The 27,904-nt window shown below is 40.6% G+C and overlaps 1 protein-coding gene across 14 annotated transcripts in view; it reads left to right on the top strand.

Annotated features, from left to right (window-relative positions):
- LPAR1 (lysophosphatidic acid receptor 1) overlaps window positions 1-27,904 on the top strand; it is a 128,071-nt gene that overhangs the window by 35,892 nt on the left and 64,275 nt on the right. For 13 of the 14 annotated variants that reach the window (XM_048223055.2, XM_048223068.2, XM_048223058.2 and 10 more), the window contains one exon: window positions 17,918-18,077. In XM_048223055.2, the coding sequence (XP_048079012.1) occupies window positions 18,033-18,077 (45 nt within the window). In that variant the 5' untranslated portion in view covers window positions 17,918-18,032. Of the gene's footprint in view, window positions 1-57; window positions 8,935-17,917; window positions 18,078-27,904 lie in introns of those variants that run through there. The other variant, XM_048223067.2, reaches the window with a different exon arrangement.

Here is a 27,904-nt window from a genome sequence, read left to right as displayed (position 1 = left end):
GTTTTTTTTTTTTTTTTTTTTAAGATTTTATTTATTTATTTGACAGTGAGAGAGACAGCCAGCGAGAGAGGGAACACAAGCAGGGGGAGTAGGAGAGGAAAAACCAGGCTCCCGGTGAAGCAGGGAGCCCGATGCGGGGCTCGATCCCAGGACCCTGGGATCATGCCCTGAGCTGAAGGCAGATGCTTAACGACTGAGCCACCCAGGCGCCCCTCTCATGTGGTTTTGATTTGCATTTCCTGATTATCGGTGATGCTCAACATCTTTTCATGTACCTGCTGACCATCTGTATGTCATCTTTGGAGAAATGTCTGTTCATGTCTTCTGCCCATTTTTAATTGGATTATTTGGGTTTTTTTGGTATTGAGTTGTATAAGTTTTTTATAGGTTTTGGGTATTAACCCTTTATTGGATATGTCATTTGCAGTTATCTTGAGAACCATGGATTTTTGTCTTCTTTCATTGAGGATTGGTAGAGAAGAAATGGCCATATTAATATTTTTCTCTGTTTTGTGCCACATAATGACTCTTACTTAGATTTAGTAGAAGAACATAGTCTCTTTCTCTCGATAGTTAATATGCAACTCTTCATTTTTTTCTTTTGCTTTAGTTACCAGAGAGCTCGGTAAAATTTTGCACTCAATTTAGAAATACCTATTTCCCTTGTCCACTTCAATCCATGAGTCTTTTTACCCCCAGCTGTATTGAGATATTATTGATCTAATAACATTGTCTAAGTTTAAGATGTACGGCATGATGATTTGCAGGTCTATATTGCAAAATGATCGCAATAAGGTTAGTTAACAAAACCATTATCTCATACCTTTTTTTTGGTGGTGGTCATGACATGTGAGATTTACTCTCAATAAATTTCAAGTGTATAATATAGAATGTTAGTTATAGTAACCATGCCATACAGATCCCCAGAGCTTATTCATTTTATCACTGGAATTTTGTACTGTTTGACCAGCATCTCCCCATTTCCACCACTCCCTAGCCCCTGGCAACTACTATTCTACTCACTATTTCTGAGTTCCGTTTTTTAGATTTCACATACAAGTGAGGGCTTGCAATATTTGTCTTTCTGTGTCTGACCGACTTCACTTAGCATAATGCATTCAGGGTCTATCAGTGTCACAAAAGGCAGGATTTCCCCCTTTTTATGGCTAAATAATATTTCACTGTACATATATACACCACATTTCCTTTAGCCATTCATCTGTCCATGGACAGTTAGGTTGTTTCCGTGTCTTTTTCTGTTGTTAATGGTGCAATAAAAATAAGAGTGCAGAGATTTCTTTGAGATAATGATTTTATTTCCTTCAGCTGTAGGCCCGGACCTGGGGTTGGTAGATCATGTGGTATTTCTAATTGAGGAACCTCCATACTTTTTTCCACAGTGGCCGCACCAATTTACATTCCCACCAAGGATTGTGCACAGGGATTCCCTTTTCTCCACCACTTCACCAACACTTGTTATCTTTTGTCTTTTTGATTATAGCCATTCTGACAGGTGTGAGGTGACTTCTCATTGTGGTTTTGATTTGCATTTCCCTGATGGTTAGTGATGGTGAGCATCTTTTCCATGTATCCGTGGGCCATTGTATGTCTTTGGAAAAATATCTATTCAAGACCTTTGCCCATATTTAAAATCACTTTTTTTTTTTTTTTTGCTGTTGAATTGTATGAGTTCCTTATATATTTCAGATGTTAATCCCTTATCAGATAGATGGTTTGCACTTTTTTTTTTTCCCCGATTCTGTAGGTGCCTTTTCATTTTGTTGATTATTTCTTTTGCTGTGCAGAGACTTTTTAGTATGATATGGTCCCACTTGTTTATTTTTGCTTTTGTTGTTTGTGCTTTTGGTGTCGTATTCAAAAAAATTGTTGCCAAGGCCAATGTCAAGGACGCCATTAAGTTTTCTTCGGGTGGCTTTGTAGTTTTGGTCTTATATTTAAGTCTTTAAATCACTTTGAGTTAATTTTTGTGAGTAGTGGAAAAAGGGATACAGTTTCATTCTCTGTTGCATGTGGATATCCAGTTTTGTCAGCGCCATTTGTGGAAAAGTCTGTCTTTTCCCCCACTGAGTATTCTTAGCTCCCTTGTCAAATATTAGTTGAACATATATGTTGTTATTATTTCTCAAGCCTCAGTTCTGTTTCAGTTGTTTCTGTGTTTGTTTTTATGTCAATACCATATTGTTTTGATTACTATAGCTTATGATAAAGTTTGAAATCAGGAATTGTGGTGCCTCGAGGTTTATTGTTCTTTTTCAGAAACAATGGCAATTTGGGGTCTTTTGTCGTTCCACATGAATTTTAGGATTTTTTTCTATTGCTATGAAAAATGCCATTGGAATATTGATAGAGAATGCATTGAATCGATAGATGGCTTTTGGTAGTATGGACATTTTAACAATACTCTTATCCGTGAACACAGTGGATATCTTCCATTTGTGTCTCCAGTTTTTTTTATCAGTCTTCTAATTTTCAGCATATAGCTCTCTTTATTGACTTCATCAAATAATTATTTTATTGTTTTTGATGCCATTATAAATGGGATTGTTTTATTTATTTTTCAGATAGTTGGCTGTTAGTGTGTAGAAACAAATGATTTCTGTATATAGATTTTATATCCTGCAACTTTATTGAATTTATTCTAACAGTGGTTTTTTTTTTGTTGTTGTTGTTGTTTTGGTGGAGTCTTTGAGATTCCCTATTTATAAGATCATATCATCTGCAAACAGAGACAGCTTTTTTCCTTTCTGATTTGGATGCCTTTATTTTTTTGCCTAATTGCTTTATGTATGTAGCAGTGGTGAGAGTGGCCATCTTTGCCTTGTTCCTGATCTTGGTGGGAAAGCTTTCAACCTTTCACTACTTGAGCATAATGTTAGTTGTGAGTTTGTCATATGTGGCCTTTATTATTTTAAGGTATGTTCCTTCTATTCCCAATTTGTTGAGAGTTTTTGTTACGAACAGATGTCACATGTTGTCAAATGCTCTTTCTGCGTCTGTTGAGGGGATCGTAAGATTGTTATCCTTTATTGATGTGGTTGTATCATGCTTACTGATTTGTGTATGTTGAACCATACTTGCACCCCAGTGTTAAATCCTGCTTGATCATGGTGTATGATCCTTTTCATGGGCTATTGGATTTGGTTTGCTAAAATTTTGAGAATTTTTGCACCTGTGGTTTTTGTTTTTGTTTTTTTTAAGATTTTATTTATTTGAAAGAGAGAGAGAGCACGCACACATGAGCACATAAGCAGGGGGAGTGGCAGGCAGAGGGAGAGGGAGAAGCAGGCTCCCCATTGAGCAGGGAGCTCTATGTGGGGCTCAGTCTCAGGAGTCTGGGGTCATGACCTGAGCCTAAGGCAGACGCTTAACTGACTGAGGCACCCAGGTGCCCCTTGCACCTGTGTTTATCAGGGATCTTGGCATATGTTTTCTTGTATCTTTATCTGGCTTTTGTATCAAGTTAATGTTGGCCTCATAAGATGGGTTTGAGAGTATTCCTTTCTCTTTAATTGTTTTGGGAAGCGTTTGAAAAGGATTGGCATTTATTCCTCTTTAAATGTTTGGTAGAATTCACCAGCAAAACTATCTAGTCCTGGCCTTTTCTTTGTTGGGAAGGTTTTGATTACTCTTTCTGTCTCCTTACTTGCGTTTGATCTGCTCAAATTTTCTATTTCTTTTTAGTTCAGTCGTGGTAGGTTGTATGTTGCTAGGAATTTATCCATTTCTTCTAGATTGTCCAATTTGTTGGCATATAATTGCTTGAACTCATGACTCTTGTTCTTTTAAAACCTGTAAGCTGGCTGAAACTGGAGATGGACGGGGTCCAGAACCTATGTAAATGGTGGACTGTCTGCCCTTTGCTTTGAAATAGACTGATTTGGAGAACGTCTCCCAGCTCCGGATCCCTGTTTCCTTTGTGTCTTCCTGCATATGATGAATGGACTACAGTTGTCAGTATCCTGATTGTGAAAGAGTTAATGTTTTCCATTACCAGGCACTGACATAGGCAGTAGGGGAAATCTGGTTCATTTTGTTTCAAAATACACCATACCTCAAATAAGTACAAACAGCTGCAACACAGGATCGGGGCCAAAAGAAATCAGTGTGGTGCTATGAACTCCAGCTGAGAGGAGTTCATGTAACATGGGTCTGAGATCAGGCTCCAAAACGAAAGCATCAGGCCCCAGCAGGAGAAGAGTCCTCTGTTGTCATCCTGGTCACCTCCACAGCCACCACTCAAACTGGGACGGCTCTTCAGAGAAGTGACTGGTTCCCCTTCCCTCCGGATCCACTTCTCGGTCGTGGACTGAACACTCCACATTCAGTTTCTTGGAACCCAGAGCCGTAGTAGTGTACAATGCAGAAATCTTGGAGCACAGCAGATTTAAAGATCTGTTGCCTGCTTATTTTATCTCCATGACTTGGCTTAAAACGGCAACCACACGAACCCCGGCCCTACAGCACACTCCTTCCTTCCTGAAGCCCCAGGAAATTCTTGGTCAGGTAGAAACTGCTGCCACTGAGTCTGGTTGGTTGTTTTTCCTTCTTCCAGATTTTTAGGTAACATCAGTTGAGCAAAAGTTTTTTTTTTCTTTTTTCTTTTTCTGATTCCTTTTCTACCAGCATTCCCTTTTGAATTTTATCATGCGTTCTCTCCTCTTTGGCTTAGCCATGTCCTATCTTTTCACACTTGTGAGATGTTTTTCTGTAGGACGCTCTCCATTCTTTACATATTTGGATGTCCCCCTGTGATTTTTCTGGACAAGTAGGACAGCATTTTTCAGACTGATGATTAGATGGTCAGAAGTCTTTAAAGTGGTGTCTCCAGCTGGTTTTTAGGTCGTGTCTCCGGCACAGGGGTTCTGTGGCTACTTGGTGGTTTTATCATCTTTGCCGTTTGTAAAAAGGCTTCTTCGCCTTTCCATTTTCTGCTGCTTTCATGATCAACAGCTTCAACAATAATTTAAAAAGATAACCACTGTCACATTAAAAATCCTTGCATAAGAGGAAAACAAGACTTACAATGCCATTCACGTAAGTTAGGGAGGGGCCCCTTCTTGTTTGTTCGTTTTCATAGTTACTAAATCATTGCAAACGGAGGAGAGTCCTTTAATTCCCTTTGCTCCACATCCCTAATTTCTTCAACAGGGATGATAATGTTTTGAAATGTTACTCATGACATTGTTATATTAATGAAGGAGGCCAGCCTTTCCTTACTGACCTTTCAAGCTGGTGAAAGCATCTACGTGAATTCTCAGGAAACGATGGTATTTACATATCCTCCGCCCAGCTGGGAATAATTCATGCTGTCGCACAATCCTAGTGTTCTTTAGATTTCCCTCCATACTTAACTGCTCTAAAGAAGTCTGTTTTAAGGAGAGATTGCCAGGAGGGACTTCACTGAGCAACAGTGGTGTATGTTGAGAGCCGGAAAGGAAATCAAATGAAGTGCCTCATTTTTCCCATGGCAAGAAAGATAACTAGAATTGTATTCAACAGGTATTATTTTTTTCCTCCTCAGAATGTTGGCTAGGATGTCTAAGTCTAGACTTAGAATGTACAGGAATTTTTTTTTTTTAAGGTAACTTATCTCCAGTTTAATTAGAGATTAGTGAAGGGAACTAGGTTTCTTATTTGGCTCTTGAACTTTGAAAATAAATAAAACGTTCATATTTTTGAATAGCCCATTGTGGGCCAAACAACATCTGGAAGAGATTATTCTCACTGGTAGGCAGAAGAAATTTCATAATCCACCATCTTCAAAGAACGTGGTACCTTGTCACATTTCCCCCATAGCCTGAAAACAGAAGACAGACTCTTAAGACCACATTGCTGGGGCATCTGTCTTTTCCTTTGTTTTGTGTTGCATGTAAATGTATCTCTTTGGTACTGTGAGCAAAACTTGGTCCTGTGATGCTGCCTGTACTCTTTGCTGTGGTCCAGACTTCTCCTTTTTCAAAAGACCTATTTGACTTTTGGCAACACGCCGCTTAAATGCGGCCATTTGTCTGAGACATCTTTTCCTGTCTTCTCTAAAATCAGGCGCATGTGTGTCTGGGGTAGTCGTGTAATTTGTAACAGTAACTCCTAACCAGATTAAATTTTGTAAAATTCAGTTTATTCTCGGGCATGTGTATTCATATGTTAAATGGTGACACATGGGCACTCCTTTCCAATTAAACACATTTTCTCTTAGATGGCGGGGCTTCTGCTGCCCCAGCTCCTCCCCTCCTCAGCCTCTACGTCTCCCTCGTCTTTCAGACTTACAGAAAAGTTGCAAGTAGAATACAAAAGTATGAGGGACCTTTTATCTCACCAAGTCAATTAGGAATGACTTGTTGACATGGTGTTGACACCCTCAAATGCTACAGAATGTATTTCCTATATATAAGGACGTTCTTCACATAGTCACAAAGCCACCGTCAAAATTAGGAGATGAGCATCAATATTGTATCTAGTTTTCAGATCCTACTGAACTTTCCCCAGGTTATCTCAACAATCTCCAGTCCAGAATCTTGCACTGTATCCGTTTGTCTCCTGTCATCTTTAGCATGGAACAGTTTCTCAGTATTTTTTCCCGTTTTATGACCTGATCTTTTAAAGATGATAGAATGGGGTGCCTGGCTGGCTCAGTCAGAAGAGCCCGCGACTCTTGATTTCAGGGTTGTGCGTTCAAGCCCATGTTGGGTGTAGAGATTATTTCAATAAATAAAACTTAAAAAATGAAAGATTATAGGAAAGTTATCTTGCAGAATGTCCTTCCATTTGGGTTTGGCCCATCTTTCCTTTAGATGAAATTCAGATTTTGAACCTTTGGCAGGAATATCACGGAAGTGATGCTGTGTTCTTCTCAGTGCATCCTGTCAGGTGGCACACAATGTCAATTTGTTACAATTTCCCATGATGTTTACTCGGATGACTTGATTAAAGTCGTGTCTTCCAGACTTGTCCACTGGAAAGTTACCGATTTCCCTTTGTAATGAATACGAATTTTGTGGGAAAGCATTTGGGTCTACGTAAATATCCCATTTCTTGCCAAACTTTTATTAGTTTATGTGCATTAAAATGAACTCCTGGATTTCTGTTTAAAGGGTTATAAAGCTGTTACTGTCATTTATTTTGAAGCTCAAAATTTTTTATTTTAGGCCAAGGGGGTGCCCTTCAAGCTAATTTCCCTGTTCTTTTAACATGTCCCTATAATTCTTTGAGTGCTGTCTTTCTGGCAAAACAAGATATTCTGAGTGATATCATGTACCATCTCAGGGCTTAGTAATGTGTATGTATTGTCTTTGTATGCTTTTCCTAATGGGGAGGGGGTATATAGCACACAATTTCAATACAGTTTAATTTTTATTGAATAAAAATTGTATAAATTTTTATTATATAAAATTAAATTGAACATAAACAGAGTTTTAGTAACTCACTTTGGCAAGTATCGTAGTATGAGATGTTTAAATTGTTTCTAAAATTTCCCAATCATATATGATAATGCATTAAGCATCCTTGTAGCAAGATCTTTGCCCTTAGTATTAATTCTTTACACAGTATCAATTCCTAGATGCCTTTGTTAAGGGACCCTTTGCTGTTACAAACTGTATTTCTGGGCTGAATCACTGCTCTTATCACAGCTGTAGACTTCTGTATTCCGGCCAGCTATTTGGATACTTTGCTCCCCCTCCCATTTACTCTCTTTTCTTCCCCTTTTCCCTTCCCCTCACCTCCAATTGACAGGAATATGCATGTTCGTATTCCTTCAATTGTAGACCATCTGGGAATTCTGACTTTAGAAACATGCACTTGCTCTCTGAAGGAAATATCTTCTGTCTCCTCCAGTGGCTCTGTTTGGCAGAGTCTAGCTTGACCCAAGGCTTGGCTATAGAGGTTGAAATTCTCCTTGTCTTGAAACTGAGGGACCACAAATACTCCAGCATGGCTCAGAGGCTCCCTCCCTAAACATTCCTCAGTAAAATTTACCCATGCTGTGCTGCAGGGTACTTCTTCCTAAGTCCCATTAGTCTTTGCACTACTCTGGGTCCCTATGCAAATGGCTGAGGGTCATGGCATGAGATACCAAGAAGACCAAGAGCTTACACAACGTAGGCCTTGGACTGTGGAAAGAAACAGGACAAAGAGAAATTTGTCCTGCCTTTCAAGAGGATTTTCTCTATCCTTTTAGATGATTTGTCTTCCTTCATCCCCATCCCTTCCCTCCCCCTTTGTGGTTGAGTGCACACACTTGTTCATTTTTCTCTAACTCTGAAAGCTGTAATTCTAGCTCATTCCTGATCCACTCTTCCGAAAACTACAACCCCTCTCCCCCATTTTCTAAGCAATATAACACAAACTAGCTTGAGTTTGAGATGATAAACAGAGTATGGCCAACACATCTTTCGCATTAGTAGTGACAACTGTTCTGAGATTTTTCTGTCACTTGCGTTCTAACAATTCCTGGTTATTTTGATACATTTCAGGATAGTATCTCTCCCAGTCAAGAGCGCTGTTCAAAAGTGAAAACCGTATGCCTGTCAACGCACTCTTTGCAATCAGAACAGTGAGTTTCTTTAGATAATTTTGGGCCAATTTCTTCAATCTGTAGAATACTGGACTCTGAACAGATAAGATGCATGTTAAACTGGGCGATGGTGGTGCTTTCGTCTCTCTTGCTGTAGGCAACATGTATTCCTTCCTTGGAATGCGTCAGCTGAGTGCCATATGGAAAGAATGATAGACTTTTAGGCCAAATGTAGAATGAAAGGTCTGATTGAAAAGCTGGAGAAGCAAATGGAAAAACTGATCCTATATGTAGGAAAAGAAAAGATTTAAGAACACGAAACATACTGTCTTCAGTGAATATATTGAAGCAACATCTTGGGCCTGATACTCTGAAGAAGAGAGAAGTTTCTGCTGCCACAGGTAGAGATGGTATTTTAAAACAAAACATGAGGAAATGATTTGGTTTCTTAAGTGCTTTTCTGATTTCTTTGTTCTAACTCTGCATGGGAAGCAAATGGACCCTGAGAGTGATCACAGCTTTCTTCATCCCAGCTGAACCATTTGCCTCACCGGTTTTATGGGAAGCAGTGGTAAGGATAAGAAATTGAGCTAAAAAATGTACAATGGACCTTTAGTGGCCCGTTTTGTTTTTTTTTTTTTTCTTTCTTCCCCTTTTCCTTTTAGGCTCTTTGAGCCTGAAATTCTCTTTTTATTGACTTTAGAAATAAAACAGTAGTGATTAACTCTCAAAAGGTGAAGAATGTTTTCCTATTTCTTGCAATTTTCTGGAGTTTTGTGGTTTTTTTTTTTTTTAAGATATTATTTATTTATTTTAGAGCGAGTGGAGGAGAGCAGGTGCAGAGGGAGAGGGATAAGCAGACTTGCACAGGGCCTGATGCAGGGCTTGATCTCACGACCCTGAGATCATGACCTGCAGCGCAACCAAGAGTCAGATGCTCAGCCGACTGAGCCACCCCAGTGTCCTGATTTTCTGGAGTTTTTGTCGTAGTTCATTACAGTTATATGCATTTCAGTTATATGGCTTCTGATAGTTATAATAACTGCATTTTAGGCCCTGTCATGATGACAGGTATTTACATTGACAGTCTGCTCATGCTGAGGCTCTCCTCAGCACCTGATTTTTATTTATCCCATGATCAGTTGCATTATGACATTGGGTGGATTTTTCAGCGTGAGGTACATCCTGGTTATATTTAATAAAAGTGCCTTGTTCTTGCTATTGCAAGCAAATGACAGTTTGGGCGAACATATACTTTTCGAGTCATTCCATATTTCCGACAAAATCATGAAAGCTGCTCCTATTTTATCTGTTGTGATCGTGATGGTGGCTATGTCCTGCCCAATTTTTTTTTCCCCTTATGATTTGACTTCCCCTCCCCCCCACTTGATTTTTATTTTAATGGGAAATTCCTTTAACTCTTGCAGTTTGGTAACTTCACAGACCTGTGTTTCAGTTGCAGGTAATGTACTTCCTATTTTCCCTGGAATGTGGTACCCCCTTTAAATTGTGGTAACAGATACATAAGATAAAATTTGCTGTCTTAACCATTTTCAAGTTTATATAGTGTTAAGTATATTCACACTGTTGGTAAACAGATCTCCAGAACTCTTCTTCTGGCCAAACTGAAACACTGTACCCATTAAACAGCAGCTCCCCACTTCCTCCTCCCCGCAGCCCCTGGCAAACCACCCTTCCGCTTTCTGTCTCTCTGAATTTGACTACTTTAGGCACCTCATATGAGTGGAATCACGAAGTACTTATATTTTTGTTACTGGCTTATTGCACTTAGCGTAATGCCCTCAAGGTTTATCCGTGTTGTAATATATGTCGGAATTTTCTTCCTTTTTAAGGCTGAGTAATATTCCATTGTATTTGCGTACCACATTGTTTATCCATCCACTTGCTGATGGGCGCTTGAGTGCCTTCCACTTTTTGGCTCTTGAGAAGAATGCTGCTGGGAACACGGATGTACGGATATCTCTTTTGAGATACTACTTTCAGTCCTTTTGCTAATATATCCAGCAGTGCAATTTCTGGGTCACGTGATGATTCTATTCTTAACTTTTTTTTTTTTTTTTAAAGATTTTATTTATTTATTTGACAGAGATAGAGACAGCCAGCGAGAGAGGGAACACAAGCAGGGGGAGTGGGAGAGGAAGAAGCAGGCTCATAGCGGAGGAACCTGATGTGGGGCTCAATCCCAGAACACCGGGATCACGCCCTGAGCCGAAGGCAGACGCTTAACAACTGCGCCACCCAGGCGCCCTTATTCTTAACTTTTGAGGAACCCCCATCCTGTTTTCTAAAGCGGCTGAGCCATGTTACCAGTAGTACACAAAGTACCACCAGCAGTAACATAAAGGTTCCGATTTCTTCACATCCCTGCCAATACTTATTTTCTGCTTTTTTGATAGCAGCTGTTCTAATGGATATGAGGTGGTATCTCATTGTGGTTTTGATGTGCATTTCCCTAATGATTGGTGATGTTGACCATCTCTTCATGTGCTTTTTGACCATCTGTGTATGGAGAAATGTTTGTTCATGTCTTTTGTTCATTTTTTAATTGGATTGTTTGATCTTGTTGAGTTGTAGGAGTTCTTTATATATTCTGGATGGTAACTCCTTTTTAGATTTAGGATTTGCAAATATTTTCTCCCATTCCACGGACTGTATTTTTACTTTTGATTGTATCCTTTGCACAGAAGTTCTTAATTTTGACTTAGTGCATCTTATGTTTTTTTTTTTCCTCTTGTTTATGTTGTGGTGAGCTCTTTAAATCTTCTTCAACATCTTTTAAGAAAAGTTTGCTTTTATTGTTAAGTACTATTGTGCCATTTGTCCTCAGATCTGCCAGTTATTCTTACAGTGAATCTTTACTTTCTGTGCTCCATAGCCATACTGTCTCATCAGTTTAATAAATTCCGTTATTAGAAGTATGTATGGTTTTTCTCAAGCTCATCTTCCATGGCATCGACCTGGTTTTCTGTAGTGGCACTTCTCCCTGTTGTAGTTTTAAATTTTTAGTGTCGGCAGTAATGCTATTTTTTCTTTTCTTTTCTTTTTCTTTTTTTTTTTTTCATAAGATCTACATGTTTGTAACTTGAAGTGTCAAGTAGCTGTATGAGGCTTACTTAAGAAAAGGGTTCTTCTCTCCCTATCATTTTACCCTCACCATAGCCAGCATTCTCAGTTCTTTCAGCTGCTTTGTTCGGTATTTTCATTGCATCGCTAAGATCTTTACTTACGCTTTTTGATGTATCAGTTTTAAATGTTTCTAGCTGTCCCACAGGGGAAGATGTGCCACACACACGTTCCCATCCTGTACCTCTTCATCCTAATACAGTTAGGTCATGATTTTGAATAACTGATTCATTATTCAGTGTTAACGCCATCGTGACCTTGTTAATGTTGTTAGTAGTGGAGCTATCTAGAATTCTCTGAATCCTTTTCCTCTTCTGCAAATCCTTAGAAAGTTTTAATCCTTCTTTTTATGTTTGTGTTCTGTGTGCTTTGTATTCTGTGTACTCATTCAGTCCCAAACTCTGTCAGTTCTAGAAGTCTGCTCTCGATATATCCAGATGGACAGTTATTTTGCCAAAGCTACTTTTTGAGCCCTATTACCTGTCAGCCAGGATCTCTTTTCTCCGTGATTGTCAGAAATTCCTTTTGAACTCCTATTCCTGTATTTCATGCCTTTCGTTTTCTTATTTTTCTCCGTTTTGCCGAAGAACATCCTCCAATGCAATTGTAGGTCGCAAATCACTTGCCTCGTTGCCTCACTGTCTTCCGGCTTCCTGGTTGCTGTTGAGAAGTCCAGAGACTTTCCGATCCCTAATTGTTTGTTCGTGAGCGCCCCCGCCACCCGTCCCCAATTTCTGACTGGTGACCAGATTTTTATCTATCTCTACCGTTTAAAAATTTCTCATAATGTGCTTAATGTGGGCATAGTAACATCAGTTGAGGTGGGCAGGTAGGCACTCAGTGGACCCTAATAGTCCACAAATTTATGACTTCACTTTAGGAAATGTTTGGAGTTATGTGATCCCCCCCCCCCCATTTCCTTTATCCTTTCATTCCGGAATTGCTTTCCTTTAGCTATTGGGTCTCCTGGACTAGGCCTCTATTTTTCTCCTTCTTACTGTTCTTATTTTCCTTTTTTTTTTTATTTTAATGTTTTCTTATTATGTTAGTCACCATACAGTACATCCCCGGTTTCCGATGTAAAGTTCGATGATTCATTAGTTGCGTATAACACCCAGTGCACCATGCAATACGTGCCCTCCTTACTACCCATCACCGGTCTATCGCATTCCCCCACCCCCCTCCCCTCTGAGTCCCTCAGTTTGTTTCTCATTATTTTCCTTTGTTTTTTTGCTCTATATTTTAGACAAGTTTCTTGATATTCCAATCTTTCTACTGCATTTTGAATGAGCATTGGTTAAGTATCCTATTTTTGTTTCTGTGGGTGCAATGTTATCTTTCTGGTGCTACTATTGTTATGTTTTCATCTGCTTAGAATCGGGAGAAGAGCATTAGTCCCTAGATGATGGAAGGCCAAGGCTGGCTTCTGATGCTATTTAGCTCTGGTAGGGGGAGTAAATACTAACAAAGACAAGCCATAGCTCTGACTTTCCTATATCACATCTTCCTGCTCCTCCGGGTTTGAGATTCAAAGTGTTTTGTGTTGTTTTTTTTTTTTTTTTTTTTCCCTACTTGGTTTCTGCCAGACTATAGAGCTCTCTGTGGAAGGATACACAAATTTCAAGTGTGAAATTTTTCCTACTTCCTCTAAAAGGCTCTATATGTAACGCTTTTCTAAAGCTTTGAAGATAAATTTATTCTTCCCTGGTTGTAACATTGATGACTTCTTTCCCCCTTTAGTACTTTTCATTCATCTGTTATGTTTTGGGGATGGCAGGTTTGAAATCTTTACCCATGAAGCCCCTCCCCCACCAAGCCCTGGTTTATCTTCTGCTTCATGAAAACCGTCTTTTGCTTAATTTTTTATTGTTTTCTGCTTTATCGACTGCCTTCATTCAAGTTCATAATTCAGATTTTTTCCCCTTTTTTTGGTTAACACAGACTCATTCTGACCTCATAATTTTGAAAGTTTTTTTCTTAACGTAGTACACCCATTCCTTAAGTAAATATTTGCTCTGATCCTAGAATCTCCCCTTCTTTTGAGCCATAATATTTTTCATTTGCCTGGTGGATTTGGATTTTTCTCTGTTGCTTATCGATAGAGAGGGAAGTCTGAATATTTATTATCAGGTATTGCCCTGTGTTCTTTCAAGAGACTGAAATGAGTCACTTTGACTCAAGTCCAGATAGAGGAAATGGTTAGATTTATAGTACATTAATTTGTCAATTAGAAATTCATCTTCTTTTGAGGCCTAGGGAAGGAGCCAGCATCAGCTGCAGAAGTAAACAAAGGGGAGTTTGCCTCAGAACCAAAGACTTTCTTTTAGGTGTTTGGTGTGGCACTCAGTAATTAGTAAGGTCATCGTCACTTGGCAAGGTTGCCCATGTCAGAAGCCAGCTGGTAGAGTTTTTCCCCACATGTTTTCTGGGGCAGTCATCATGGCCACATGTAAATCAGAAGCAAATCCAGCCGGAGATGTCTTGCTCAGTTGAAGCCAGGAACCCCTTCTAAGGAGTGAGTGTATTTTAAATGTACTCCAGTGCTTCTTGGCTTCATTCCCCCCACTCCTCATCCCTCTGAACTAGGAGTATCATTATGAGTCTGTTAGGGTCTCATTTGCTGCTTTTCTGTTCATTCAGTGCAGTTTCACATGAAGGGGATGTTGTGCCTTAGTCCTTTTATCAACCTCCCATATTGATTCTTTCTAGTATATTTTTCTGAAAATTCAAGCAATAGCTGGGTTCCATCTGTGGCTTCTAGGGCTGATTCAGGATATTTCCCATTCTTATAGTGAATTGGTGATTTCTCTAGTAATCTGGCACAGAGGAATGAGCCTATGTAGCTTTCTTCCTTATGGATTGTATTTTGTACATCTGTTTTGAATCGTAGGGAGGGATAATGAGTTAATTCATACCCAATGACTCTAGAGGAAGAGATGAATGGGCCAGTAAATAAATAAGTGATGGCTGATGTTTTGCAAGTGAAGGGCATGAGAAGTGGTTTGTGGTTTGGGGAAGAATGGTTCAGATCAGAAGAGATGCCTAGAACGAAGAACGAAGAGAAGTAGAGAAGGAGGAGAAGGGCAACAGTAATGACCCAAGGGCAGCTGGGGTCAGCAGGGCCCACCCCCTTCACTCCATGGCTTTCTCTAGCTGGGGCACAGTCTTCCAACTCAAGCGACGGAAATGAGAGCTGGATTGATGGCAGGTTGCAAGAACTACAGGACAGGTGTCCAGATACTTGGAAGAGTTCAAAGAGGGATGGATTTCTTTAGAAATTCAGTGCGATGCCGTGGTTGATGTTGTGAGTCTGTGGGATAGCAGGGGACTAGTGTGTCACAGGGAGATGGCTTACTTGGTTAGGGACAGAATGGCAGTATTAAGGATGTCATCTTGTCTGTCCCCCATGATCTGTGCAGTTTGGTAAATAAGCCGGGAAGTACATAGGTTTTATAAATGTAATTTTGGGACTTCACTGCCACAGGAGAGCTGGTTTATACCCTTTGTGGTAATATTGCTTAACCCTTGTATTTTTAGAGTTAAGTAACCATATGCCATTTCATAAAGGACTCTTGTCATGTAAGAATAGGTCCACAAAAGCCTCACAGCTCGATAGGTCTGAAATGCTTTAGGAGAAGGCAGTTAACTTTCTGCCTTATTTTCTTGCTTGCTTCTTGAGGATAGGAAACTAAGAATCTGCCCTGTCTCTTAATGTATCTCAAGGATGTGTAACGTAAATCAAAACGAGGAATGACATCATTACCGTTTTTTACAGATGAGAACAGCAGCCCAGGAGTCTCTGTTTCAGAGTTTGGGGAAGTTAGTTACTCTGCAGAACCTCCGACTTCCACCCTGCTTTTTTCAGGACCGTCTGAAATTTGTCCTTAAACCCTCAGCACTTGCCCTAACTTATGTTCCCATGGGGGGCTAGTCTGTGGAAAGAGCACGGCCCTGGAGTGGGGCCTGGATCAGGTGTCCGCTCCCTCATTTCCGGGCTGTGTGGCTTTGGTTATGTCTGCTACGCAAACGTTTAAATCCTCGGGGTTCTTGTCCACGAAATGAGTTAACAATATGTGCCTCAAACTGTATGCGAAACGAGTTTCTCAACGCTCAGCATCTCCTAGGCTTTCATGACATCCCAGTGTCCTACCTGCCCCCTTTGCTTGTTAGCAGTGATGCCATCTGGCATATTTGTCACACCCACTTCTATATCCTTCCCCCACCGCAGGCTAGCTGCTCTCTATTCACCTTTAGGCAATCTTCTGTGCCCTGAGTACAGAAAGTCTTTTAAGGTCCTATTGCTTAATGACTTAGCTTAGATATCGGACCCGAGCACATAGTGTGAGTCTTTCAGAATAGAATCTCACTTGTCTGCTTATTTTGTTTTTTTTTGGTTATCATGCTATTTATATATTCATCTCTCCACCGCACATATGATAGAGTAAGACGGTGTGAATTATAAATACATGAGAAAGAAAGAGGAAAGATTTAAAAAAGTAGGGGGGGCATAAAATGATGCCAAGAATAAGTTCAGTACAAACAGTGCACCATGGGGGTCCTGTAATTTTTCTCAGTGTAGGCTTGGCACTCAAGCGAAAAGGCCCCTCCCCTATACACACACCCTTCTCCCAGGCTGTCCACTTAGATTAGCAGTATGATAAACAACGGGTCTTTTCCCGCCCCCCCCCCCCCCGAGCTAGGATTAAGGAGAACATTAGGGCACCTAAGGAATTTAGTGTTGCGTGTTCTTCCAAAACAGTTTGACAGCTTTATTCCTTATTTGTTAATAACTATAATCACTCGAACAGCAAAGAGAAAGTAGGAAGGAGCCATAGTTCTAAACAAAACCTAAAGCGATTGTAACTATAGTATGAAGGATAATATGCAAAGACAGGGTAAAAATCAGAACTTCAAGTTCATAGAAGTTGCTGCCAAACCTAGACTATTACTTAGGACACGGTTGTGAGGTTTTGTGACCTGCCCGGTATCCTCCAGCTGGTACAGAGTAGTGTCAGAGGATTCGGGGTTCAGAAGGCTTGGATTAAATGTCCAGCTCAAGACTTGAATCTTTACTTCTACTAGAATGAAAAGTATCATCTTCCAGTAGTTGAGAAGTGTTGAGGTATCGTCTTGCCTGCTAGTGAAATGAGAAAGTATATTTCCAGACAAAAACTCCCTGAGGTCAGGGGCTGGCTCAGTTTTATTCATTATGCTCCTGGTTCACTGTAGATGTTCAATAAATATCTTTTGAATAAAAGAAAGGAGATTAGGTGGTCTGAAAACAACCTGAAAATGGGAATTTTCCTCAGAAGGAAAGACTTTCCATAAATTCTTAACAAAAATTTCCCTGTGGATCAAATTGCAGTGTGGAAACAGTCACATCGGTCTTTGGACTGAACTGGGGCCATGCTTTACTGCAGAGAATTCAGCATCTTTTTGAGTTTCCTTAATGGACATATTTGTAACAGAAGATTTGTTTGTATTTTGTGCCTCTCTAGTGTCCTCTCTCCAAGGATGTCAAGAAGACTGTAGAAAGGCACTTCTCCCCACTTGGGGGCAAGACTAATGAAGCCCCCCACCACCAGTTGGAGTACTTGATTCATCCTTGTAACTGACTCCTATAACTTTGGGATGTCTTGCCTTTCTTTAATCTTAGTGGTGACTAAGTTTCCTGAGGAAATGTTAACATGCAACATACTGTCTTATGTTCCATACGAGACTGGGAATCAGTTGTGGCTCTGATCCTGCTTCTGTTGTTAATGAAACGTGTGACTGTAGTTTCTTTCTTCTCCACACCTCAGTTTTCCATCATCAAATGGGTACACTTGAGCTGGGTGATCTTTAAGACCCCTGATGGTATTACTCTTCTTGCCCTTTGTATTTAAACTGGCAGTTATCAGTCGTGGGTCACTTAATTCCTTTATTGTCAAATGATAGAATGGTGTCTCCCCTTGGACCCATCTCCCCAACTTTACAGCTTGAAACGGCCTCCTAAAAGCATTTGGCTAGCAAGGAAAGCTGGATTCAGACTTCTGAAAATACATCAACCTGACCTGGTTTGGCTGAGTGGTACGGGAGTCCTGGCTCTGAGATGTTAGATGCTCCCTTCTGGGTTCTTCTTTTCCTTAAGTTAGGAGTTGGTACGTGGTACAGGGATTTTTGCTTCCTCTGGCCAGTGGTACTTGACTCCCATGCCCTAGTCCTTTCAGGCTAAATGTGGATTTTCCTGTCCTTTTCCAGGTACACAGTTCCGTCTAGCATGACCGTGATCTGATCCACAACAAACGTGACTTGGCTCCTGGGTCTGGTGCTGCTGTGCTGGGGCCTAGTCGCTGCCCACAACTACAGAGCTGCCATGGTCGCTGCCTCCACTTCCACCCCTGTAAATTCACCACCCCAGGTAAGTGATTCAACCTGGCGTAAGTTTTAAATTGAATTTCAGAAGGTGCGTCTGACTCTAGGGATGGTATGCAACCTTCTAATGCTCCTTTGGCGGGCATTTGGATAACTGCGCTTTCGTGAGGCAGGTGCTGTTGAGTTCGTAAAGCAGCTGGAACAGGGAGCACGTGACGGTCGTGGACCAGCCTCTGTGCGTGGGGGTCTTAGTTTTCAGTGCTTAGAATGCCTGGCTGTTCCTTTCGGCATCAAACTCCCAGTCAAGACGGTCAGAGGTAAATCCTGCTGCTTTCCAGAAACTCTCTTGGCTTTTTTAGGGTTTTAATGAAATAGAACAGATCTCCTCTTATAAGTTTTCTGAATGCAGTCTCATTGTCTGCTTCCTCTAATTACTGTTTTGCCTTGACCTGTTCCGGGAGCTTTGGAAAGAAGACGCCCCTCCAAAAACTTGCTTAGGGTAGTCACGCGTTCCTTTTTCTGTCCAGTGAAGAGCAGTTACGTGGCAAGGACACTGCCTGCAGATTATTTGACAATCTGATCTATTAGAGTAGTAACCGGATTCTTTCCGTCTTAGCAGGCAGTGTGCTGACGTGGGGAAACAGCCTTTGCAAGCATTAGGCCTGAAGTCACATCCTGATGGTTGGATGACCTTAGTCATGCTAACCTCGCTTAGCTTCAATGTCTTCTCCTGTCACGGTACCTCGCAGGATGGTTCTATGGGCTTAAGTGATAGGATATATGCAGAGCACATGGTAGGTGTTCAGCAGTTTCCCATCTGCTCTTCCTTCATCTTCTCCCCCTCCTTTTAGCGTGTGACTCCCCCATCTCATTCATGATAATCATTTTTAAGCCAAAGTTAAAAAATATATACCTTTGGAAAAAGAGCCATATTGTTTGAAGTTTAGATCTTGATGATACAGAATGTTTTTCCACACTTTTTTTTTTTTTTTTTTTGCCCTATATAATTTTTCAGGCTACTAGATTCTATACGTATTTCAAGTTAGGGGTATGTGGAGAGGGGAAGGAAGAAGGAGGAGGGAGAAGGGAGCGTTTTTACTTCATCTATCTATAAATGCTTCTTGTCTCTTCTAAAAAAAAAAAAAAAAGACCTTGGAATTTGATCATATGGATAAAGTCCTCCTGTTATTTAAGATTTTAAAGCATTTGGTATTTTCCAGAAAGTTTAGTGTTACCGCCATCGTGTGTATTTCTCTTGCTGCCAAATGGATCTTAATTTTTCAGCATTTCATGGACTTGGGCGGTTTGGTTTCCATTCCCCTCAGTAGGGTTTTTGGGGAAGCAGAGACTTCGTAAGTGAGTGAGAAGATTTAGTGCCCGTCGCCCGGGGTCACCACGTCAGAGTCCACTGCGGCGGTCCCCGTGCAACAGCTGTTCTGAGTCTTTGCTGAAGGGAGGTAGGCCCAAGCACAGGTTTTCTGGACAAGGATTCCAGCACCTCAGTCTCGCTGTTGGGTTTGTCAGCATCTCCAGGGGAAGCATCCTATCCGCGCGCGGCTCTTTGCTCTTACACGAGCTACTATCAGCTGGCAAGCAAGAGAATTATTTCTCAATGACTCATTTAATTAAAAGTTTAACACCACCCAAGGTAGAAAGACGTCATATTTAATATAAACACTTGGGGAAAATATGGGCTCTTGGAAATCCTCTGTGGGAAGGTTAATTGGTACAGTCCCTCTGGAGGGTAATTTGATAGCATCTATTAAAATTCTGTCCCTTTGCATCTGCCCTCTTCCCATCTCAATGACTACGTTAGAAAGACACCAAAGAGACATGCATAAAGATATTCACTGAAGCATTAGTTGAAGGCCAAGAAGTACACAACTTCCTGAATATATGGTAGTGGAACGACAATAAATTTAGGCATGCTGATATGATTTAAGTACCATGTAGCAGTTAAAGAAATGATAAATACAGATCTCAACACAGCTACATCTCCCTAAGATACCTGATGGAGGGAAAAGAAAGTAAAATGCAGACTAATTCAGGAAGATATCATTCAAACTGTAAAACAAGATCGTATGTTTTTAGGGATCATGTGGTACATTAATGTAGGGCACACAGTGAAAGGTCTAGAACCTGCATTGTCAGTGGGAATGACGTTTTCCCCAAGAGTGCAAAAATTGGATCTTGGGAGATAGAAGAAGTCCCTCTAAGGTTTAACTCGACCTGACGACATCCTATTCCTTAACATTTCATTTCTCTCATTAGGGAGAATTTAAATCTAAGTAAAATTTTCTCGTTGAGAATTGCCAAGGGGGGGTGGAATCAGACACCGGGCTAGATGTGCAAGGGCGCTCCGATCACACTGCCTGGGGTTTAAATCCTGGCTCCAGCGTTTACTACCTGAGCCCGCGGGGGTGGGAGAGAGGAATCCACCCTGCGAGGGCCGCGGTTTCCTCATCTGCAAAATGAACATAAAAATTACAGAGCCAACTTCATAGGTTTGCTTTAAGGATGAAATGAGATAATATGGATAAAACTTAGAACAAAATCTGGCACTTACTGCTCAGTACATCTTCGTTAATAGTGTTCAGTAGCTCACTTGTGGCAGGCCTGGGGAATCCAAGAATAAATAAGAGAAACAAGGCTTTTGCCCTGCAGGGTTTAGAAATGCAGTGGGAAACATACAGACGAGGAAACAAAAAATTAGAGAGCCGTGTCACACCTGCTAGGGTAAAAATATGGGGACTTTTGGAGTAAAGTAAAGCAGCCAGGAAAGACTTGGAGAATCAGAGAAGGCTTCTGGAAGGAGCAAATGTATCTGTACTTTGACAGGGCAGGACAAACAGCACGTGTGAATCAAATGTCCCAAGGGGAGAGCGAGAGCACAGCCTCTGGAGGTTCGTTCAGGATAGTTGCAGTCTGCTGGGGTGTGAGGTCCTAAGCAGAGATGTTCTACAGCTGGCTCTGCCAACTCCCAAGAGCTGATGGTTCAAGTTTCAGGAACTGTGTGAGCCAATTGACTTCATGCTTGTAGCTTGTAATCAGCCAGGGTGGAGTATTTAACCGTGGAAATTGGCAAACACAGTCCCTGACTCTTAAGAACCCATTGTTAGATATTTATCAGCATGCTTCTGGTTGTAAAGGAGGTAGGTGGGTTAGGTTACAAGGTTGGAGAAGATTCTTGCAGCGCCTTGCAAGCTACGTTGAGGAATTTAACGTTGATCTTGAAGCCTGTGTAGCTTTGGAGTCGTGGGGCTGGATTCAAACCCTGCCTTTTGACAGTTCCATTGAACAAGTTCATTCATTAATCTCAATGAGGGTAGCAAGTCCCATTATTCTTAACACGAGCTGGCAACAAGTAGCCTCTGATTGTTGGAGGAACCCAAGCCCACCTAGAAGACGTCAGCTGTAACTAGGGGATTAGGACCCAGGGAGAGGACTTACTCTCCCGGAGAGCTGCCGTTCACTGGGTCACTTCGTTCCCAGAGCCTCTGGTCAGTGACACGCCTTCTGATTATCTGTATGTCCGTTCTTCACATGGAACTTGCGCAGTCGGATTTTGGTCCCAGGCTGACTCGCCCTCGCCCCCAAGTCTGCATGGATGTCTACTCTCCCATTATCAAGGTTTCTTCAGGTTCAGAGAAGGTAAAAGTAATTTAAATACACCATCTCCTCAGGCAAAGGCGAAATAAGCAGTTGACTCAATCGGCTTAGCCTGGTATCTTCTGATACATCCACTTGCATTCTTTCAGAGTGAATTCAGGGACCTGTGTAAAGATAAACCCACATTCGAATGTGAAAAGCCTGACAATCCTTTTCTAAGGCACAAACAACAATAAAAAAAAAACAGCTTTTGGTTTTGTTTTCCTCTATTCATTTGGTAACAAAGAGCATTTTTCTAATCAAGGCTGCCTAATACTAGATATAAGCTAATTAATATGAACAGATAGCCTGTGATTGTTTCAAACAATAATAGGGAAGAAAGCTCCCATTGTCACTCGGGCGGGGGTTGCTGTTTAGTCAGTGAAAGATAGGCCTTGTGCTTTGAAGTGGGACAAGTTTGTGTTCCCTGCTTTGCTCCTGACTAGACTGTAAGGCGGATTTTTGTTTTCTCCTGTTGAGAAAGCACCTTATTCTTACAAAGCTAGATAAATACGGAGGCGACACTGCACTAGCAGCGGCAGGAAGACCGTATGTAGCTAAGTTCCTGCTGTGTTAGTCCAGGCACCGATAAAGAGTTCCTTGCCCAAGGAAACCTTTAGGGAAATGTTTGCAGACGGGAACACGTTCACCATTAGGTTAAATTAATGTGTTCACATCCTGCAGATAGGAGCTGGGGGTGGGGTGGAGTGGGATAGGAAATAAAAAATCTTGCCACTCTTAATGGCCGGTTTCTGTTTCTCGAATTCTGGTTAGTGTTGTTTGAATTGTGCTTCATCCAAGGACTGCAGGTAGAGTATGGATTAAAAGTTTTATTTTCCTTTTGAAGGGAAGGGTCAAGTGGTTCACTACATGCATGAATGGTTTGACCTCTCTCAAACCCAGGACTGGTGTGGAGAATTTCAAAGGTATTCTGATCCCACACCTGGGATTCCAGAAAGGGAGGACTCTGTTCTAGCCGCATTTTACAAGGTATTTCATTCTGTCTGTCATTTGTGAAGTGGCTGTCTTGGTTTTAAGCCTGGGAAACAAAGATATTTTGATCCCTGCAAGTGATGTCCTGTAGCTTTCATTAAAGACATGAGATTGGGTAGAGAGGTACTCCGTGTCTTAACAGATTCCTGTCTGGTTGTTACCCAGTGTTCTGATGGAACTAACACAAGTAGGTCTCTGCTTGTCTCTTGGAAGACAGGCGTTTCTGAACATTACCAATAGGTTCCTCTAACAAAATCCATCATATTTTCAAAATGTATATTCTAGAGGTTTCATTGCTGGTATTAGAGACTAGGTACTTTTGGAGTAAAGCAATTGAATTCCATACGAAGTGGGTTGCATTTTTTGAGATTGAAAAACTTGTTTTTTAGTTTTTTAGAACTTTTTATGATGGCCGTTTTCAAACATTCACAAAAGTAAAAAAGAATAATATAATGAATCCCAGTAGAGACGTCACGTAGATTCCACAGTTCCTTGTATTTTGCCATACTTGTTTCACTTCCTGCCATTTTGGGAGAGGAGCTGTTGTAAAGCAAATGTTTGGCATCGTGTCCTCTCACCTCGACCCTTGTCCATCAGTATGCATCTCTAAAAATAATTCACTTCTATAACCACAATACCATTATCATATCTAACAAAATTAAAAACAACTCCTTAATGTCATGTCATATTCCTCCATATTCAGATTTCCCCAATCGCTTTTCTCAAAAGTGGTTTGCAGTTATGTTATCTTTTAAACACATCAATCAGATCAGTTTTCTCTATAAGACTATTCAATCACTTTTTGAGGTTTAAAAGGCAGTTCCTTTTCCTCCCTTTAGTCTCTAAGTGGGAGGTAGATTGACCTATGGGCCATAGTATTTCACCACTGAAGAATAAGAAAAAATGAGACATACACTGAAGGCTTTAAAGTAAAAGAATGATTGTAATTGCTAAATTGTCAGTCTCTAAAGGATCACAGATGGCTGGATAGTGCTTTTAGACTAAAGTGTGAATAGTTGGAATATGAAATATATTTCCAGTGCCACACGGTGAAGACCCAGTGTGGTCTGGCTTCATCTAACATGGAATTGAGAAGACAGAATGCCTGGGCTTTGATATAGGTGAATTTGGGTTCAAATCCCATAGCGAGGGCATGTTTCAATATAGGTATCTCTTTTAGTTTTATTTCTTTGAATCTCTAAAATTCAAGTGATATACACTGCGCTCCCAAGTTTCATTGGCAAAGTATCTGTGAGGTACATCAACCCCTTAGTTAGATATGTCGCATATATTATGTCCTTCCTTTCTCCCCCCATAATTATTCTGAGAGTTCTTTACAGGGAGAAGGTGGTTACCTCTACATATGGTCTGTGTATACGATGTCCTTCTGTAATGTGCCAGAAGGCCCATCAGAGGAAAGCCGAGTTGGATAAACAGTCGACGGAAAACGCCAGGGAATTGCCAGGAATAAATGCATGCGTAGATAAACACTGAGATCTCTGACTTACTCTGTCTTGAACCGTGTTTCTCTTAGAGGTAAAATTTCTTCTCATATTGCAGTCTGAATTCATCTCTGCTCTCTTTTGTGTTTATAAGCTCAGATAAAGCTTGAGAGGATATTTTATTTCAGAATATGAGGGCACATTTCCCACCCCCCCCAAACTAACTTAAGTAAAATACAGGTGGGGGAAGAGGGATAGGGCGTTAATTTGCTCACGTGACAAGAGGTCATGTGGTTTTTTAAAAACAATGTATTTATTTATTTTCTTGAAGTAATCTCCACATCCGGCGTGGGCTCAAACTCACAACCCAGGAGTTGCCTGCCATACTGACTGAACCAGCCGGGCACCCTGAGGCCATGTGATTTTATTTGGAGTGGGTCCAGACAGTGGTGATTGGGGAATGTTTAACAATTATACTCATTTTAATGAGCTTTGAATTTTAATTCCGTTAGAGGTAACGTATAGTGTTGTATTAGTTTCAGGTGTGCAATATAGTGTGCAACATAGTGATTCAGCAGTTGTGCATGTGACTCAGTGCTCATCCTGACAAGGGCCCTCCTTAATCCCCGTCACCTATTTCACCCATCCCCCGCACCGGCCTCCCCTCTGGTGACCTTTGTTCTCTATAGTTAAGAGTCTGTTTCTTGGTTTATATATCTTTTTTTTTTTTCTTTGCTCATTTGTTTTGTTTCCTAAATTCATCAAATGAATGAAATGCTATGGTATTTGTCTTTCTCTGACTTATTTGCTTCGCATAATACCCTCTAGGTCCAGCTACGTTGTTGCACATGGCAAGATTTCATTCCTTTTTATGGCTGAGTAATATTCCATGATATCTATATCTATATCTATATCTATATCTATCTATCTCACATCTTCTTTATCCAATCATCTGTGTGAGGGCACATTTTGAATTTCCTATTCATAAAACTGTACAAAGGTATCTGGGTACAAAGACCTTTCATGTTTGCTTCTTTTTCTTAACAGTATTTTCTTCCTGATTAGTTTAGTTTTTAATAATTAATGAAGCTGCCTCTTTATCCTTCAAAAGGGATGTGGTTTTCTCACTTTTCCTGCCCATTCTGATGCTGTTTGCCTATTTTCCTTTTCTCATGCCTAGCCTCTCCAGCTATTTTTCTTTGAACTTTTATTGCAGCTTTTCCAGGAATAAACACTAAGGTGGGGCCGGGCCCTGATGTGTTTCCCAGCAGAGGAGAGCATAATCACAGAGTCCAGATTTCTGTCTTTGGAGAACCGTACCTTGCCATAAGGAGACTGTCATTTAAAGAATCAGCCTTCGTCTGCTGTGTGTGATGATACTGCTATTTCATAATTGTATGGCATCCCTTAGGAACTGCCCTTCAGTTAAACTTACCTCACGTCATAAATGGTAATCCTAGCCAGGCACAGCTGGGAGAGAAGTGATCAGGGATTGTTACCTGCTCCGTAGAGTCAGACAAAATGTTCGTGATAGGGTCATGAAGTAGAATGAGTTCTCAAAAGTCTATGTTAGCAGTAAAGTAACTTTCAACGATTCAGACCCACTTTGGGAGCAAGGACCTCCAGGCTCAGAGGAGGAGGGATAGGATACGGTTGAACTAGGTAGCTGCCTGATGTCAAAATATTTACACTTAGATGAACCCCCACGAGCCAGCATGGGGAGGTTTTGGAAGCTAAGTTGTGGGCTGGACAGAAGATGCATTCATCTGGATTCAGCTTTGAGCCCCAACTCTGAGGACTTTGCACACTCCAGGACTCTGTTTAGCATGACCTTCATTGTAGTTGATCAGGTTACCAAAGAAATCTGGCAAAAACAGGGGAGGGTAGGACCCAGCAGAACCCCAGCCCTATGGCTTATGTTCTGGGCTTATCTCTGACATGCTGGATTGTGTGGGTGACCAGTGGGAACTCGGGACTCAGCAGTCGTGGTCAGGCAAAGATCCTGCTACCTCTGTGAAACACGTCACGGTGGAGACTTAGCTGCTCATCAGCCATTGTTTCATTCAGGATTAGCTTGGAAAACTAGGACGACACTGAACTTGCAGATGCGGATTCAATCCTGTGACAGTGGAGCAAGAAAAGATAGAAGAAACAAGGTGGCATGATAGGGAATCTGTGAGGATTATAGTTATAGTTTCACCGTGATGTTTAGCTTTTTCAGACAATGTATCAGGAATAAACATTGATTCTTAGAACTTTTTTGCATATTTTCCTTAAAATTATTGAAAAAATCAAAGTATTAAATGCTGCTTTTGGATGTACATTTTATTGCTTTCTGTAGTCACAGAAAAAGAAAGCAGACAAGCTCTGTAGGAATAGAAGAGTACGTAAGTGTAAGTGGTCAAATACAACAAAGACTTAAATAGGTAAATCCTATTTTTAAAAACTGAGCACCTGAAACTAATATTATTTATCAGTTATAGCCCAATAATTAAAGAAACAACTGTTAGATGAGAAAATTATCCAGGCAAGCTATATATAAGTACATGAAAAGTATCAAGCACCTAAGAATAATTAAAAAACAGGTGTAAGAGCTCTTTGAGATTCCTTATCAAACTTTACTAGACATTTGAGAAGACTTACATAGATACTGTGTCAGTGGATCGTAAGACTCATTGATTTGACGTCAGTTCCCTGAAAATGCATTTTATAGATTGAATGTGATTCACAATAAAAATCCTAAATTTTTTTGGAAACCTCACAAATTAGTTCTAACACTTACATAAAACTGGAAAAGTCAAAAATAACTGATACAATCTTCAAGAAGAACTAGGTGGGAAACTAGGAACTAGATGGAACTAGGTAGGATATCTGCTCTTCCAGATACCAGAATTTGCAATAAAGTTATAATAAGGCAGTGGGGTATTTGCATAGGGATAGATAAAGCATCAGAAGAAATAGACACCAATTCATACCCACATTGCTGTAAGAAAAAACAAATTGAATTGGAACAAGATAATAAGGAAACATTCTACTGTTAGGCTATGAAAAAGAGGGGCGAGCCGAAAATAATTTTTCGTTTTCTTCATGGATGAATTACATAGTGTTTTCATCTGTGAGTTTCAAGAAAGTTGTGTTTGGAGGTGGTCATTGGTTTATGAATGTCAAACTCTCTGGGTTACTGAATTCAGAAGTTTCCAGAGAACAGATCTCAGAGACTGAGTAATAAGTACTCCATCCTTAAAAGTCGGTGATGCTTTTCTCTCCATTTTTACAGATGAGGAAATGGAGTCCTGAGAGGGGAATGTTATATAATCGGCATTTGAACTCAGATCTCGCTGATTTTAAGGCCTAAGCTCACAGCCACTACAAATCTATGATGGCTATCTTCCAGGAAGTAGGAAATTGCAAGTGAAGTACCGTCCCATATCCAGGTGTTATTCTTACCTTGGGCCTGGTGTAGTCTAGCAATAGTACTTGTCACTACTCTTCCCTCTCCTTCTCTCCCCTCCCCCTTTTTTTGACAATGCAGCCCAACTCAGACCCAATTAGCTGTGTGGGTTTTTGTTGTTTTATTTTTGGTTTTGTTTTTTTAATATGTCAAGCATACAGAAAAGCGTAGAGACCGTTTTACAGTACAGGGGTAGATCTATTACCCAGCATTGTAAAACGTGAACATTTTGGTGTAATCACTTCAAAAATCTTTGGCTCTCGAATAAATGAAACCAATAATTACAGATGAAACCGAAGCCTCTCGTAGTCTTTGCCAGTGTAATTAACCTTCCTCTTG

The sequence above is a fragment of the Ursus arctos genome, unplaced genomic scaffold, assembly GCF_023065955.2.
Source record: "Ursus arctos isolate Adak ecotype North America unplaced genomic scaffold, UrsArc2.0 scaffold_18, whole genome shotgun sequence".
NCBI lineage: Eukaryota > Metazoa > Chordata > Mammalia > Carnivora > Ursidae > Ursus > Ursus arctos.
Note: the sequence above shows the minus strand (reverse complement) of the source record. Positions and strands in the feature narration are given on the sequence as shown.